The following is a 15,540-nucleotide window of genomic DNA, read 5'->3' as shown; positions in this document are numbered from 1 at the left end:
TCGCAAGGCGGGGAGCCTGTAGCACGAGCCGTAGCCACCCTGTCTGTTGTCTTCCTCGGCTCTCTCATCTCCGTGGTCAGCGTTCCAAGCAACGGGCAACAAACCATCCGTTTTCTGTGCCGACTGCGTTCTTCTCGGCTATCTATTTATCGATCCCCCCAGTGTTCATCCACGGACCAAAAATCCCGTCTTTTAACCCCTCCGTATACAGCTGAAATAACAATTTGGGATTTTTTTTTTTCTTTTTTTGTTTGTTTGTTTGTTTTTCAGACGTCCTGGCGTAAGCATCTCGCGATGCTCAGCAGGGCGCGGGGCCGAGAGGGACGTTCGCGACCCGGGGAGCCCGTCCCGGTGCGGAGCAGAGCACGAGATGTGCGGGCACGTTCCTATGTAAAAGGCATTATGAAAGTCACAAGCTGCCGGTCGGGGTCTTTTCCCTTGGTTTGTGCTTTTTTTGGGGGGGGTGAATAAGAAGGAGGGGGTCCGAGGGGGGTGATGGCATCATTTGGGGCACCCCAATGTCACCGGGGAGGGGCAGGGATGTGGCGGAGGAGAGCAGGTGAATGAGGGATGGGGGGGTCCCCCCCCCAAAAAAGGGGGATCACAGCCCAAAAATGCCTGAACATGGATGGAGGGGGAGTGTTAAAAAATACTAAAACACTAAATATGGGTGTGAGGTGTTGAAATGGAGAAAAAAAATCTCTCATTCTCATATATATTGAAAAATAATATTCATTTATATATAAAAGGATTTAAAAATAAACCTCCATGTCTAATATATTAGACGAAGCATTTTAGAATTATATATTATAATATATAATATAATATATATGTAGTATATATTCTCTGGTATTTCCACCAATTGCCCCAAAACCTACAGAGAAGGAAACACCCCATAAATGACACATGCAAGGCCAACAAATGTTTTTAATTCTGTCTTTGTCTTTTCTGCCTCTTGGCTCCAACCGAGTGTTGTTTTTGCAAGGTGATCCCAAAAGCAGAAAACAAATAGAAGCTCTTCCTCCAGGGACCTGTGGGCAGGCGGGCCAGCTGGCAGAGTTTTCCGAGTGTCTGGAAGTTCTTTCTGAGCTTTTCCTTGGTCCTTGCTTAGGTACTTCATGGATTCTTCTTCCCGCTCTTCCTCCTCTCCAGCATTGCAGAAGTTAGATGTTGTGCTTCTGCCTCATCCGGGAAGCCCTTCTCCTCCTCCCGGCTGAGGGGTCGTAGTTTGCGGTGTCCACGAAGCGGCTGCGGAGATCGTAACCCCGCCGTGGGGATCTGCTTCGCTCCCTCTGCCTCGGCAGGATTTGGTCCTGAGCAACCCTGGGTGCCGGAGCCTGCTTGGAGCGGGCACTGGAGGGTCCTGGAGCCGCATCGTCCCTTGGGACTCACTCACGACGTGGAGGACTTCTTCTCACGCTTCTTCTCCGTCCTCCTCTCGCGGAGCGATGGTCGTCCGTGTACTCCACGAACCGGCTGCAGAGATTATAACCCCGCCGCGGGGATCGGCTCCGCGTTCTTTCCCGCAGCTGAGTTTGCTCCCCGGCATCCCGGGATGCGGGAACCCGCTTGGAGCTGGTGTTGGAGGTCCAAGCAGGTGAGTCATCCCTGGGGGTTTGTTCATGACTCGGAGGACTAGTTCTCCTCCTCCTCGCTGAGCCACGGCAGTCCGCGTACTCCACGAAGCGGCTGCGGAGAGTATAACCCCGCCGCGGGGATCGGCTCCGCGTTCTTTCCCGCAGCAGTCTTTGCTCCCGAGCAGCCCGGGATGCGGGAGCCCACCGGGAGCTGGCGTTGGAGGTCCACGGAGGTGAGTCATCCCTGAGGGCTTCTTCACGACTCGGACTCCTCCTCCTCCTTGCTGAGAGGCTGTAGTCCGTGGGGACCGTGAGCCAGCTGCGGAAATCGTTGTCCCGTTGCGGGAAGCTGCTCCAGGCCCTCTCCCTGATCACGTTCCTCTGGCAGCAGGAACAGGAGCTGAATCCGTCCTCCTCCTCCTCGTCGTCGTCGTGTTGCGCGGCGTGCAGCCCAAGGTCAAACAGTTGACGGCAGAACGGGAAGCCAGGTTGGGTTCTGGACGTGTACGAGGCCACGCTGCGCCCGCCTGGCCGGGCTGCAGATGCCTCCCGTGCATCTGCCCAGTTTAACTGGCTGGTGCTGGTCCTTGTAGAGGAGCTGGTGTCCTCTGGAGAATCCTCCCTGCCCACCGCCGTGTTCTGCAAAGAGAGCTGTGAAAAGGCCCTGCCCTTTCCCCGTGAAAGGACCAGAACGGTGGGGAACCCCCAGAAACCGTGGGAGGGGACAGCTAAGGGCGTCCCAGAGCTTCTCCCGGCGGGCCGCAAAGGCAGAAGAACCAAAGGTGGACAAATGGGGTGGATCGAGGTGGGATGCTTTGAGAGGGAGAAGCGTTGCAGCTTTGAAGAAAGCTGCAGCCTGGGAGGGAAAAGAGAACGATGCCAAGATCCCGGAAAGAAATGCACTGATCCATCTCCCCGGACTTACCTTAGTCCTAGGAAGAAGACCCCATGGTCCCGCAGGATCTACCTGCTTGCTGCCGGCCGCCCACTGCCTCAGGAAGGCGCGGGCATGTGATGCTATCCGTGGGGAAGAAGGCCTTCCTCCCCTGAAATCAGGGCTCCTGGAGAAAAAAAAAAGTGATTTCTATTTAGGGCTGTTCTTGCAGCTTTCCCTGGGGTCCAGCCACTGTCTTGGAGCGGTTTCTATGACAGAGAGAAGACGTATCCGAACCTACAAATTTGAAATTTGGTTGGGGTCTTCCCACCAGGTCTGCCCTTGTCGGAGCAAGACCTCATCTTTATACTCCCTACGGCCTCCGTTTCAGAGACTCGTAAAATGGTTGGGGTTGGCGGGGACCTTCAAGATCATCTCGTTCCGTCTCCCCTGCCATGGGCAGGGACGCCTTCCACTAGACCAGGTTGTTCAAAGCCCCGTCCAACCTGGCCTTGGACGCTTTCAGGGAAAGGGCATCCACAACTGCTCTGGGCAACCTCTTCCAGTGTCTCACCACCCTCACCGTAAAGAATTTCTTCCTAACAGCTAACCTAAACCTACCCTCTTTCAGTTTAAAACCGTTCCCCCCTCGTCCTATCACTGCAATCCCTCGTAAAAAGTCCCTTCCCATCCTTCCCTTTAAGTACTCTCCTGTTATTACCTGACATAAAACAGCAAATAGGCTTGCTGCTGGAGAACCGTGCTGATGTCACAACGATCCACAGATGAATCGTTCATCTCGTACCACAGCCCATTGCCGGCCTGTAAAAAAAAAAGGCAACGGTATCTGGAGACGAACCGCGTGGTTTCTCCACAAAAACGGAGGCAGAAGAACTACAGAACCAAGAGTACGCCAAAACAAACCCAACGCAGCCTCTAAGGAGACCTTCTCCTTGGCTGCCAGTATCGCTGCCGTCAAAGTTTGTCTTCCTCAGCACACGTTTTTCTCGTGTGTGGGAGGAAGTTGCTCTTTACCTTCGTGTAGCAGAAATAGTGTCCCGAATGACAGCTATTACCGCTATGCACCAGGACAGCGTATAAAGAGTAGAAGAGCGGTTCTCCATCCGTCTGAGACATGTACGGGCGAAGATCCAAGCAGTTGGAATACTTCACAACCTACGGAGAGACCAAGAGCGCTCAGAAACGATCCTGAAACACTCCACGAAGTAGACTTCCAAGACCAGGGGCCAGAGGTGTATAAATACATCTCTGGGGCTCATGAACACTTGTTTTTTTTCCCCCAAAGCAACAGGTAATGGTTTGGGTGGCAGGAAACTGTTCTCGGCCAAAGCAGCTCTCTCGGAGCAGAGTACGTCCTTGTCTTCCCGCGGCAACTCTCCCCTCCCCAGAAGGGAACACGAAAAACTCAACATGAGTTGAGTGAAAGAAAGAAAGAAAGTTTCTTTTCACGCTTGCGAAAGAGCGTACTGCTTTGGGAAATAGCCCGCTCCAGGACGAGAACGTCGCCCTCCAGTTGCAGACGCACCTTGTCGATCTTCCCGCCGGTGAAATCTTCAAACCTCTTCAGACAGACGGTGAGAACCTTGGGCGCGCGATGGATTGTAAACCTCTTGGAGGCGGCGACCTTCTTGTTACACCTTGAAACCAAGCACAGAGCCAAGTGCTGAAACGCGACCTTCATAGACGCCCTAGCTTGCCCCAAGAAGGCCAGACATCCTTTCACGTCTCACACGCCCCTCCGCTGTTTTAAGGCTGCTCGGATGCATAAAGCCGTATTAAAATCCCCGTGCCTCATTATTGCGCATCTAACCCATGTGAAAAAATGACTTATGCTAGAGTATGTGCAGCACCTTCACGCAGGATCTAGTATTAATATGGTGTTAATAATCATCTTACTGGCTGCATGTAAAGCAGTTTCCACCATCCAGCTGCTCGGGTTTCACGAAGTCCGTCAGCGCTGCGGTGACAGATGAGACCGCCTGGAGGAGCGAGAAAGGAGAGAACTGATCTCCGGGAAATGCCGTCGCCCAAACTCGGATCAGGGAGTTGACAAGAAGACCCAGGCGGCTGACGCGAGCCACCGGGAACCCGCAAGCGGCGCCCACGAGGAGGCAGAACGGGGGCACGATGCCGAACATTTCCCTCGATTCCTGGGGCTATCAAGAGCTACGTCTCTGCGCCGCTGCTCAGTTCAGCTACCGATGGCGTGCAGGGTCATCAATAATGAAAATAAGACAACCCGTCAGCCTAGGAGTCAGACGGGTGTTGAGGGAGGGCAAAAAGAAGGAGGATGCAGAGGGATCCTTCCATTCCACTTCCCACCCACCACCAAGCTCTCTTGTGTTCACGATACGCGTTTTTAAAGCAACTGCCTTGATTCTGGAAAGCTACAGGGGCCGTGCGACGTCTTGAAGCGCAATTACAAGCTCTCTTACCTTGATATCCAAAGGAATATCCAGAAAGGCCTCGTAGGAATCGGAAGCCACTTTGCAGCTCGAGCACGTGACTGGAAGGAAATTCAAAATGCTCAGCGGTAGGGGAAGTCAACTGTGCCGCTTTACGTCCTTCATACCTACTGCGCCAGTCACGCCGTCGGCTGTTCATCGCAGGCAGGCAGAAGGGCACAGACAATTCCAAGGAGAGCAACGGTTGTGGAAAAAGTACCTCTGGATCTCAGAAAGCCTCCAAATATTTGGTGGATGATGGTAGTCGATTCAGAAGAGGTGTCCAAGCTGGAAATAAACGGTAAGGCAGAGAGTTATCTCCTCCCGGAGTTTTGCTTTGTGTGAAAGCCCTGGGCATAGTTTTTCCTTGACGGCACTACACCAAGGAGTCCAAAGGGCTCGGGAACATCGCAAAGGGAATTTGCTTGCGCTTACTCGCTGATTCCGCTCAGGCAAGCTCTCTGCATGGCATCAATAGTGTAACGTAAGAACTCGTGGGCATCTTCCTGCACGCCAAGCTGGAAATGTTCTCCTATTACTAAAAAAGAAGAAGTTAGTCGCTTTCTCCTACAAGAACAGAAGAAAACTCGTCAAAGCACCTGAAATGACTCACGTGTGAGAACACTGATGACGGCCGAAGGATAGATGACCTTGCCTGACGAGCGCAGGACGGTGTTAACGTGGTTTTCCATTCTGCACATCACGCAGAAGCCTTGCTGACGACCTGAAGAGGGAGGGAGGGAGGGAAGCAAGAGCCTTAGGTGAGCAAAACATCCGCAGCGATGGGAAACCGAGTGGGGATTTTGAAGTTCTAAGAACAGTCTCCGCTCCTGCCAAGGTGAGAGCGTCCCAACAAGCCCAGGCCATTTTAGTGCAGAGAAAACTTTCTTCAGAGGGGATGTGAAACTGACAGAATATTTCTGTGCAATAAGCAAAGAGGGTTTAACCTGCAGGAATAGGGACCAAGACCTGGGGCTAGAAAGGGGTGCCCTTCCGAAGATGAACACGGCTAGATACGGCAAGCGCCTTCTAGGCTTGAGTGTTCAAAGAAGGAATTGGCAAAGAAGGGCTGCTTTTCTCTTAAATTCCGGATTCTTGGAATTTAAGAATTCTCGGGGAATTGGCAAAGAAGGGCGGCTTTTCTCTTAAATTCCAGATTCTTGGAATCCTTGGGAAGCGCCTGACAGATTTACAAGGAGATGTTCGTAAAAGCACTCACACGACCGGCTGTGCTCACGAGAGAGCAGGTAGTTGGCCAGGGGGGGTGTGTATGTCAGGCACTGCAGGACGGAGTTGAGGAAGCACGTGTTGTCCGAGTTGTGGAGTCCTGCTCCGGCTCTCCATCGTTGCTGCCAGTCCATGTAAATGTTCTCCGGGGGAAAGAGGATCCTTTGTGGCGGAGCCATTCCCTCAGCAACGACTGCAGGGAAACGACATTTGAAAAGAGATGAGACAATATTGTTGCGCGAAGGCACGTGTAAAAAAGTTGAGTTCTCTACAGGAGCACCCAGTACAACCAGCTTAAGCATCCAACACGGAAGCGTCAGGGGAAGCCTAACAGTGCCGTTGAAATTTTTCTGGTCAAGAAAGAGTTTTGGAAAACAACGGGTTCCCCTGCTGACTTTCCCTAAAGTCCAACAAACCCACGCTCTGCTTTCTGTGCCTTGGGCTACCTTCCTTTCCCTCTAGAGTCTTGAACTGCAGTATCAAGTCTTCCCTTTTCCTGACTGTAATTTCAGGAAAACAAGCAAGTACCTAGCCCAGAAGGTAACCCTACGAATGTCAGATCTTGCTACGAGCAACGTCTTCTTTCAAAGATTGTACATAGCTGCAGAGCAGTGACAAAACGCGTCTCCCTGCGTCTAACTGAAAACACCCGGGTAAGTCTTGGGTGCTATCGGGAAACGCCCCAGAATTCCCTCTCGGTTGTCAGGACCTCAACATTCAGGGATGGAGCACCAGCCACCTCCGTTGCCTTTGGGGATTCGCAACATCCAAGCCTGCTGCCGAAGCTGTTACTCACAGGACTCGTTCGCCATCGCGGCCGTTGCTCCTCGCAGGAACAGAGGGCAAAGCTTGGGATGACAAAGGATGTCAGGACACGCTCCAGAAAGGCAAGATCAGCGCAAATCCCGTCACCTGATCACAAAGAAATAATCGTAGCTCAACGAAATGATTAAAACAAAAAAAAAAAACCCCGAACGCCACCCACAGAACAGGATCCGCCATCGGAAGTGTTTCGGCTTGTCACCGCTGCAGAGCTGCGTTCTGACGGCCCCACTGTCGCAGGACGCCAGCTGACGGCAATTCCCAAGGCCCTTTTGAAAGACTGCGTCGCGTGTCACCTTCTCTGAAGACGACCTGCTGCTCGCCATTAACACCAGTCCTCCAGCCCACACTTTCCCACCTTGTACGCCGGAGCGACCGGCTTTCGGCCGCTACTTTAACGTCTGCCTTTGCCGTGCTCCTTTTCTGTCTCCTTTCCTACCGCGTCAGTCGGGGCGGGCTTCTTGCCATTCTAGGCTGAGCCCAACACCTCAGACTACGCTACCACCCCCCTACTTACCTATCGTAGGAGATGGTAAAGAAATAAGAATTAGCGGACAGGAACTCTGCCCATAGCCAGCCCATCAAGGCGCAATAGCTCAGCCTACAGCTCCGAAGGTATAGACCAGCCTATACTTTTATCCCGTATCTACCTACTCTATGATCTGTCCTGAAAGTCAAATCATAATTACCTTTGCACGAGGACGGCAGTTGAGGAGAAGCGGGCAGTAAACGATAAATGGTTGGGGAAAAAAAGTAGGCACGCGAGGAGCAGAGGAAGGGTCTGAGTTATCCCGAAGGCCAGCTCAGCCCAACTGGCTGCCTCTGGCTCGCTTTTCGGGATGCCAAGCGCCGGCCAGGTGAGGTCACAAGCGCCGGGCGGGTGCCGCATCGCTGCCCCTTTGTGACACGGGGACGCGCTGCGGCCGCAGCCCGGGCACCTCAGGTAGCCAGCAACTGGGAGCCACTGGGCTTCCCCATGCACTGCCGGCGAAGGGCTGTTCATCCGCTGGCGGAGCTCCCACCTCTTCCCCGAGCCGCACCAGCCAGGTGAATCAAAAGCTGCCCAGGGCTGTAAGGATGCCTCTTCACACCCGGGTTGACCTTGGATTTCTTTTCCACTCTTCCCAGGTACAGGACCGTGTCCGAGGGGTTCGCGTAGCAAAGCACGTTGGTCTCTTGCGGGTTCATTTTCCGATGAATTTTTATCTGCCCCTCGAGATACAGCCACGGGCTGACTCTGAACCGGCGCTACCGAAGAAAAATCTTCAACAACTGCACTGGGTTGACCTTGGCTGGCTGCCGGGCCCCCACCCAGCTGCTCTCTCACCCTTGAGCTCCAAAAAAAAGGTATGTACGTGACTTCTTAGCGTCTTCGCATTTCGTAGAATCATAGAATCGTTTCGGTTGGAAAAGACCTTCAAGATCATTGAGTCCAACCGGCAACCATGCCCGCTAAACCACGTCCCGAAGTACCTTGTCTACGCGCTTTTTGAACACCTCCGGGGATGGTGACGCCACCACTTCCCTGGGCAGCCCGTCCCAATGCCTGACAACCCTTTCAGTAAAGAAATTTTTTTCTAATATCCAAACTAAACCTCCCCTGGTGCAACTTGAGGCCGTTTTCTCTCATCCTATCGCTAGTTACTTGGTAGAAGAGACCAGCACCCACCTCGCTACGACCTCCTTTCGGGTAGTTGTAGAGAGCGATGAGGTCTCCCCGCAGCCTCCTCTTCTCCGGACTACACAACCCCAGTTCCCTCAGCCGCTCCTCATCAGACTTGTGCTCCAGGCCCCTCACCAACTCGGTTGCCCTTCTCTGGACACGCTCCAGCACCTCCATGTCTTTCCCGTAGCGAGGGGCCCAAAACTGAACACAGGACTCGAGGTGTGACCTCACCAGCGCCGAATACGGGGGAACCATCGCCTCCCCGCTCCTGCTGGCCACACCATTTCTGATACCGGCCAGGATGGCGGTGGCCTTCGTGGCCACCTGGGCACGCCGCTGGCTCGTATTCAGCCGGCTGTCGACCAGCACCCCCAGGTCTTCTTCTGCCGGGCAGCTTTCCAGCCGCTCTTCCCCAAGCCTGTAGCGCTGCGCGGGGTTGGTGCGACCCAAGCGCAGGACCCGGCACTTGGCCTTGATGAACTTCATACGATTGGCCTCAGCCCATCGATCCAGCCTGTCCAGATCCCTCCGTAGATCCTTCCTACCCTCGAGCAGATCAACCCTCCCTCCCAACTTGGTGTCGGCAAACCTGCTGAGGGTGCGCCCGATCCCCGCGTCCAGATCGTTGATCGAGATATTAGAACCGGCCCCAATACTGAGCCCTGGGGAACACCACGTGTGAGCCGCCTTTTCTGCTGCCTCCAGGGTTTGTCAGCTTTCTATCAGCCACAGCTTTGCCAGGTTCCCACTCGCGGTGGCTGGAGGCAGTTTTGTTCCTGCCCCGCTTGGCTTACGTAGTTTTGGGCTGTCCCCACTCGGGACATCTGGTATAACCCCTTGTTCCCGCTCCAAACATAGCCCCATGCCAGCTACCGTGAAGAAAATTATCCCAGCCCGAACCAGCACACCTCCCCTGAAAAAGAGAGGGTTTTGATGCCAGGACAAATGACAATTTGCCAGCTTGGCAGAGCACGGGTGTCTTTTCGTGCCCTGAGATGTCTCAGGAGAGGCGGGCTGGGCTAAAGCTTCTCTCCTCCTCCTCCTCTCCGGGTTCTGTGGTCTAGCGGAGCAGCTGGGAATTTTCCGCAAGGACACCCCGGATCCCGGCGTGCCGTCCCGCAGGCAGCAGCACAAGCCGGGAATGACCCTGTCTGCTCAGCACGCTCTGGGTGGTCTCCATGGGAAGGACAGCATGGGACTGGGCTTGTTGTTCCAGCTTTATTAAAAAAAAAATAAATTTATTAAAATATTTTCCGCAGGAGGATTTCACTTCTTCAGGGCTCGCCAGGGGCCAGCAGCACGGTGGCTTCGGGTCCATCCTGATGTTGGCATCTCTCTTATCGGGACGAAGATCGCCTCCGCTGCCGGAGTCCTGACCGAGAGAGTTCAGGGTCTTTCGCCAAGGGCAGGAGGGCTGCAAGAGAAGGACGCAGAGCAGACATGAACCCCCCCACCACGGCCTGCGGAGACCCCCAGGAGTCCCCTCCAGCCCCTCCTCGCCGTCGCAGGTATCCCGCAGCTTAGGACGAGAGGAAACGGCCTCAAGTTGAGGTAAGGGAGATTTAGGTCAGATATTAGGAAAAATTTCTTTACTGAGAGGGTTGTTAAACATTGGAACGGGCTGCCCAGGGACGTGGTTGAGTCACCATCCCTGGAGGTATTCAAAAAGCGAGTGGACGGGGTACTTCAGGACGTGGTTTAGCGGGCATGGTTAATGGTTGGAAACTAGTGGTTTCCACCTGGGGGGGGCAAGAACAGACCCCACAGAGCCGTGGGGCGGAACGGATTTTGCGTGTCCCCCCCGCCCCCCCACCTCTGCCGTGGGGCAGCTCCCCGAGCACTCACCGTTGACGTACCCTCAGCCCGGAGTCGCTCCAAGAGGGGCCGGACGCTGAACGGTCGCCCCACGACCACCGTAATTCGCTACGGGACAGCGTCAGTAACCCCCCCGCAGCCCCCCCAAAAGCCCGCAGCCCCCCCCCCCGCCACCCCAAAGCCACCCTGCCCCGCTAAGCACCCCGTAATCCCGGCCCCACGGCGCATCCCGAGCCCTGCCCCACAACCTGGGGGGGGTCCGCCTGCGTGCCCCTCCCACCCCAGAGACCCCCCTCCCCATCGCTCACCTGCCCCACGCGGGGGATGTAGGGGGGGGCGTTGGGCAGGACGTCAGTTCATGCCTGGCACGGGGGGGGGGGGGGGCGCAGCTTGGCACCTGCGTGGAGTAGCGGCGAGAAACCCCCCCCCACCCCACCCCGCCGCCGCGGCACGACAACCCCCCCCCCCTGCGGCACAACAACCCCCCCGAGTCGTATTTCCCCCCCCCCAGCCCCACCTGCCTGCATCCCCCATCCCTCCCCCCCCCCCAATTCTTCCTGCCCCCCCCCCCCCCGAGGGCCGCTCGGTTTTGTCCCCCATCCCCCCCCCCCCCCGAGGGCCGCTCGGTTTTGTCCCCCCCCCCGGCCCCCCGCTCACCCCCGTGCCACAGGGGCAGGATGACGGGGTCGAGGCGACACTCGGCCAGGAGGCGCCCGATGCCTGGGGGGGGGGCAAGGTGGGCGTTTGGGGGGGACCAGGTAGCCCTTGGGGGGGGTGGGGGGGCCACGAGAGGGGCAAAGGAGGCAAGCAGGGAGCGAGGGGGGGGGTCAAGAAGAAGTTGGGGGTCGGGGGGGGGTCTCACCCCACTTGAAGCGCACGAACTCCTGCCCCATGTTCACTTTGCCTGTGGGGACATGGGGACGTGGGGGGGGGCAGCACAGGAGAACCCCCCCTCGCCACCAAAAGGGTCCCCCCGGGCCCCCCCCAGCCCTTTATCTGCCCCCCCCCCCCCCCCCCCCTCCACCCAGGTCTGGAGAAGAGAGACCGATCCCCAAGGCTCCCAGTCTCTCCTAGTGGTCCCAGTTTCCCCCCCCGCCCCCCCCCCCCCCCGGGGGTCTCGGTGACCTAAATACGAACCCCTTCCCCCAACCCCAGTGCTCCCAGTCCCTCTAGAGCAAACCAGCGTCCCGTTGCCCAGTTTCTCCCAGTACCCTCAGGGAAGACGTGGACCCAGTCCCCCTGGTTGAGCTTCTCCAGGATGAAGTCCATCCCTCGCTGGTACACGCCGTCCCCTGGGGACACCAGTTCAGCGCACTGGGAGCCCCCCAGTACGGACTGGGACCAGCCCAGCACAACCACCCCCCCCTCACTCCCCCGAGGTAAACCGCAACCGCTCCCAGTACAGGCCGCAACCGCCCCAGTACAGACTGGAACACCCCAAACCAGGCTGGGCCTGACACAGCACCACCCCCCCCCCCCCGACCCAGTACAAACTGGGATGCCCCCCAGTAGAGACGGCGATCCCCTGCCTCCGCCCTGCACTCCCCGCCCCCCCCGCCTCCCAGTTGCCCCCAGTGCCTCCCAGTGCCCACCCCGGCAGACGGGGACGCAGCGGCCCAGGCTGAAGAAGCGCGAGTGCAGCTCCCGGGTGAAGCAGATGTCGGCGGCCGTGGGGGTCCTGGGGAGGGGGGGGACGGGGTGAGCAGGGAGGGGGCTCCCTGAGACCCCCCCCCCCCGAGACCCCCCCCCGGCCTCACCACCGCATCTTGTGCAGACTCCAGACGTGCCGCAGCTTTAGGGAACCTGGTGGAGGGAAGAAGCCGGGGGGGGGGGTCACGGGAGCACCCCTAGACCAGACACAGACACCCACCCCCCAGAGCTCCCTCAGAAATCCCTGGGGGCCCCCCCAACACATTTGGGATCCCCCGGGGACCCCCCCCAACTCCCTTGGGATCCCCAGGGGACCCCCCCCGACACACTTGGGATCCCCAGGGACCCCCCCGACACACTTGGGATCCCCTGGGACCCCCCCCCGACTCCATTGGGATCCCCCAGGGACCCCCCCCGACTCCCTTGGGATCCCCCAGGGATCCTCCCAGTTCCCTCAATATCCACCGGGGAACCCCCACCGCTGCCGCTGACCCCCGCAGCACGTCCCCAGAGCCCCAGAGCACCCCAGAGACCCCCCCCACCCCACCAGCACCCCTTGGGATCCCCCTGGGGACCCCCCCCAACACCCTTGGGATCCCCTGGGACCCCCCCAACTCCCTTGGGATCCCCCAGGGATCCTCCCAGTTCCCTCAATATCCACTGAGGAACCCCCACCGCTGCCGCTGACCCCCGCAGCACGTCCCCAGAGCACCCCAGAGACCCCCCCCCCACCCCACCAGCTCCCTCAAAAATCCCTGGGCCCCCCCCAACAGCCTTGGGATCCCCCAGGGACCCCCCCAACTCCCTTGAGATCCCCCGGAGACCCCCCCAACACCTTCAATATCCACCAAGGAACCCCAACCGCTGCCACTGACCCCCGCAGCACGTCCCCAGAGCCTCAGAGCACCCCAGAGACCCCCCCCCACCCCACCAGCACCCCTTGGGATCCCCTGGGGACCCCCCCGACACCCTTGGGATCCCCTGAGACCCCCCCCAACACCCTTGGGATCCCCTGGGGCCCCCCCCCCGCAGCCAGGCGTACCCCAGAGGTGCGGGTCATCCATACAAGACTGGTGGTTGGAGAGGGTGAGGAGGGGAGTGAGGGGCCCCCGGCGCTCCACCAGTTCGTGCAGCACCTCGGCGTTGTGCACCCGCAACCGGTTCAGGTAGCCTGGCACCGGGGGGGGGTGGAAAAAAAAAAAAAAAAAAAATAGTAAGGGGTGGGGGGGGGGAACTGGGGTTGGGACACCTCTCCAGCCATGGCCGCCGTCCTGACAGCAGGTACTCGCCGTGGATGCCAGGTGAGGCGGAGGGAGCCCTGTCGCCTTGTCCCTTTGCGGGAGGGGGCACCCCTGGGAGAGGTGGGGGGGGAAATGTTCTGAGGCCTGGTCCTTTTTGGGGGGGGGGGGGGACACGCGTCCAGCTTGGGTCCTTGTCAGGGAGGACACCCTGATGCCCAGGTTCCTTGGAGCGGGGGGGGTCGGCAGATCCCGATGCCTGGTCCCTTTGTGGGGGGCAGATCCCGATACCTGTGCCCCCACACATGCGTGCATCTACCCCCCCCCCCCCCCGCCACGGGGCCAGCTTGCCACAGGCGTGAGGGCGCGCCCCGCCATCGCCGCCATCGCCGTTACCGAAAAGCTCGGAATGAAGAACTTATCAACACCAAGTTAGTGTAGATAAGCAGACACTTCTTTACTGACGGCCGGGTGCGCGGGCGAGTCCTCTCACGAACCACGCACACCTGTCTCCAAAACAATACGCCTTATATTAAGACTTATCGGTACATATTCATTAGATTTCCAAGAAAAGTTATACATATTCATTAGACTTCCGGGAAATCATTAGCATATGTAAATGTCCTTTACGCAGGCGCAGTGAAGGTTTCTCCGAGGCGTGGTAAGCCTTGGAGGCGGGTAGCTTTTGACTAGGAGGTGTGTTTTGGTATTATAATGAAGCAAAGTTCGTCTAGTGTTCATGATTTCTTCATCGATGTTACGGCAACGGTCGCAATCCATCCTTTTTGACAGTAGCTATGCGGTTATCTCTAACGGCTCTAGCCAGGGACCTTCCAGGAGCCTTGTACCGCACGTTCTATCCTTGGGGATCGGCCGCTGCGCTCCAAACAGGCCGTTGTCAGGTAACGTACCGACAACTCTTACACCACCCCGTTGTCAGGTATTTCTTTTATCCTGTTCTCTAAGTTCTAAATGTTCCTACTAGATGATTTTAGCCAATTTCTCCGGCCTTGATACGGGGCTATACAGGGGATTTTACAGCAGACACTGGTTGGCGGTTAATATATAAAATACAACATACATATGATTTTGCTAAAATAGTAAAACTAAATATGATTAATTCTAACTAATAACAAATTAATGACAAACCAGTAACATTTCCCCCCTTTGAAAGTGTTGAAAATTATTTCAATACTTTCACATCATCTATCTAATATTTATTTATTATTATTCTGAGAGTCAATATTTGTTTCGACATATATTGGTGGTGGACTGCATTCTGGTGGAACAATTGGAACTTCTCTCATGATCATGCGATTTATTACAATTCTATTGATAAATTGTTTTTTTTTAGACAAGCATATAGTAGCATGATCATCAAAAAGACAATTAGTAACAGAAACAAAGTTTTGATTAGAGACCGTAACCAAGAGCTCAGATTTTATCTTAATCTACTAAAAATTTTTCTTAACTAATCTTTTGACATATCTTCTCGAGTAGTTTCAGTTAATTTGAGAGAATTTTTAAATCCTCTACACAAGCAGCCATATTTTAAGGCTGTAGCTAAAGGAAGAATTCTTTCGATTGCTGGGTCTTTAGTACTACAATAATAAATTTTTTTTCACATCCTCACTAAGATACTAAGTTTTCTTTTTTTTCATAATGAACTGCGCCTGTCGTCTACTGATGGCCAGGTTGTATTTAGTCACTGGCCTTTGTTTGCAATAGGTGGTTTTGTTTCTATGTTCCAGGGTAGTTAAATTCATAGTTAAAATTTTCCAAGGAATAGATTCTCTCACTGCTCTTGGTATCGGCAAACAAGCAGTAATTTGGGTAACATTTTGCAAGCTGGCAAATCTCTTAATCAATCTTAACATCAAATTTTTTTGGATTTTTTTTTTCAGGAATGCCAATCAATTTTTCTGTTTTTATTTGTCTTTTGTTTTTAATCATCAAATCAGTCCGGGTTTCCACCATCATTATCTGTCGAACTAATATAAAAAGAACAAGCACAAACAGATATGAAAAATTAGACATGTTTCAGAGTCAGTTTTAAAGTCGTTGGATCCCGGTTAATAATCTTCCATGGAGTAGGTGCCTTTTTCACTCGAGTGTAGTGTATCCAGGCATCCGATTCTGCAATTTTAATAGCCGTGAAGGTGGTTAACAGTATCTGGAAGGGTCCTTTTTTAACGTTCCTGCAGGG

The 15,540-nt window shown here is 55.5% G+C and overlaps 3 protein-coding genes and 1 long non-coding RNA gene across 4 annotated transcripts in view; 1 reads left to right on the top strand and 3 right to left on the bottom strand.

Annotated features, from left to right (window-relative positions):
* The window catches only part of LOC115338251 (ubiquitin carboxyl-terminal hydrolase 42-like), a 30,988-nt gene extending 22,673 nt beyond the window's left edge, over positions 1-8,315 (bottom strand). Inside the window, exons 1-4 of the mRNA XM_041121906.1 lie at positions 7,655-8,315; positions 6,940-7,055; positions 6,136-6,336; positions 5,530-5,640 (exon numbers count right to left, since the gene is read on the bottom strand). Coding sequence (XP_040977840.1) covers positions 5,530-5,640; positions 6,136-6,336; positions 6,940-6,955 — 328 coding nt within the window. The 5' untranslated portion in view covers positions 6,956-7,055; positions 7,655-8,315. The remainder of the gene's footprint in view (positions 1-5,529; positions 5,641-6,135; positions 6,337-6,939; positions 7,056-7,654) is intronic.
* LOC121233124 (serine/arginine repetitive matrix protein 2-like) lies at positions 908-3,255 on the bottom strand. The gene is made up of 3 exons (XM_041121904.1): positions 3,173-3,255; positions 2,503-2,638; positions 908-2,216 (listed from the first exon to the last, which is right to left on the bottom strand). Exons 1-3 carry the CDS (start codon positions 3,247-3,249, stop codon positions 1,389-1,391), a joined length of 1,041 nt encoding a protein of 346 aa, XP_040977838.1. The 5' UTR covers positions 3,250-3,255; the 3' UTR covers positions 908-1,388.
* On the top strand, positions 1,509-4,255 carry LOC115338249. Its single transcript, XR_003922362.2, has 2 exons — positions 1,509-1,597; positions 1,743-4,255. It is a non-coding gene; the product is annotated as an uncharacterized LOC115338249 (long non-coding RNA).
* Positions 8,316-9,691: 1,376 nt separating the features above from the next.
* Positions 9,692-13,721, bottom strand: LOC115338257 (tafazzin-like). Its single transcript, XM_041121905.1, is given in 11 exon segments — positions 9,692-10,045; positions 10,477-10,554; positions 10,755-10,799; positions 10,801-10,808; positions 11,104-11,166; positions 11,309-11,350; positions 11,658-11,738; positions 12,039-12,124; positions 12,204-12,249; positions 13,139-13,292; positions 13,686-13,721. Coding segments are annotated over 11 exon segments (993 nt in total).
* Positions 13,722-15,540: the final 1,819 nt, after the last annotated feature.

The sequence above is a fragment of the Aquila chrysaetos genome, unplaced genomic scaffold, assembly GCF_900496995.4.
Source record: "Aquila chrysaetos chrysaetos unplaced genomic scaffold, bAquChr1.4, whole genome shotgun sequence".
Lineage (NCBI taxonomy): Eukaryota > Metazoa > Chordata > Aves > Accipitriformes > Accipitridae > Aquila > Aquila chrysaetos.
Note: the sequence above shows the minus strand (reverse complement) of the source record. Positions and strands in the feature narration are given on the sequence as shown.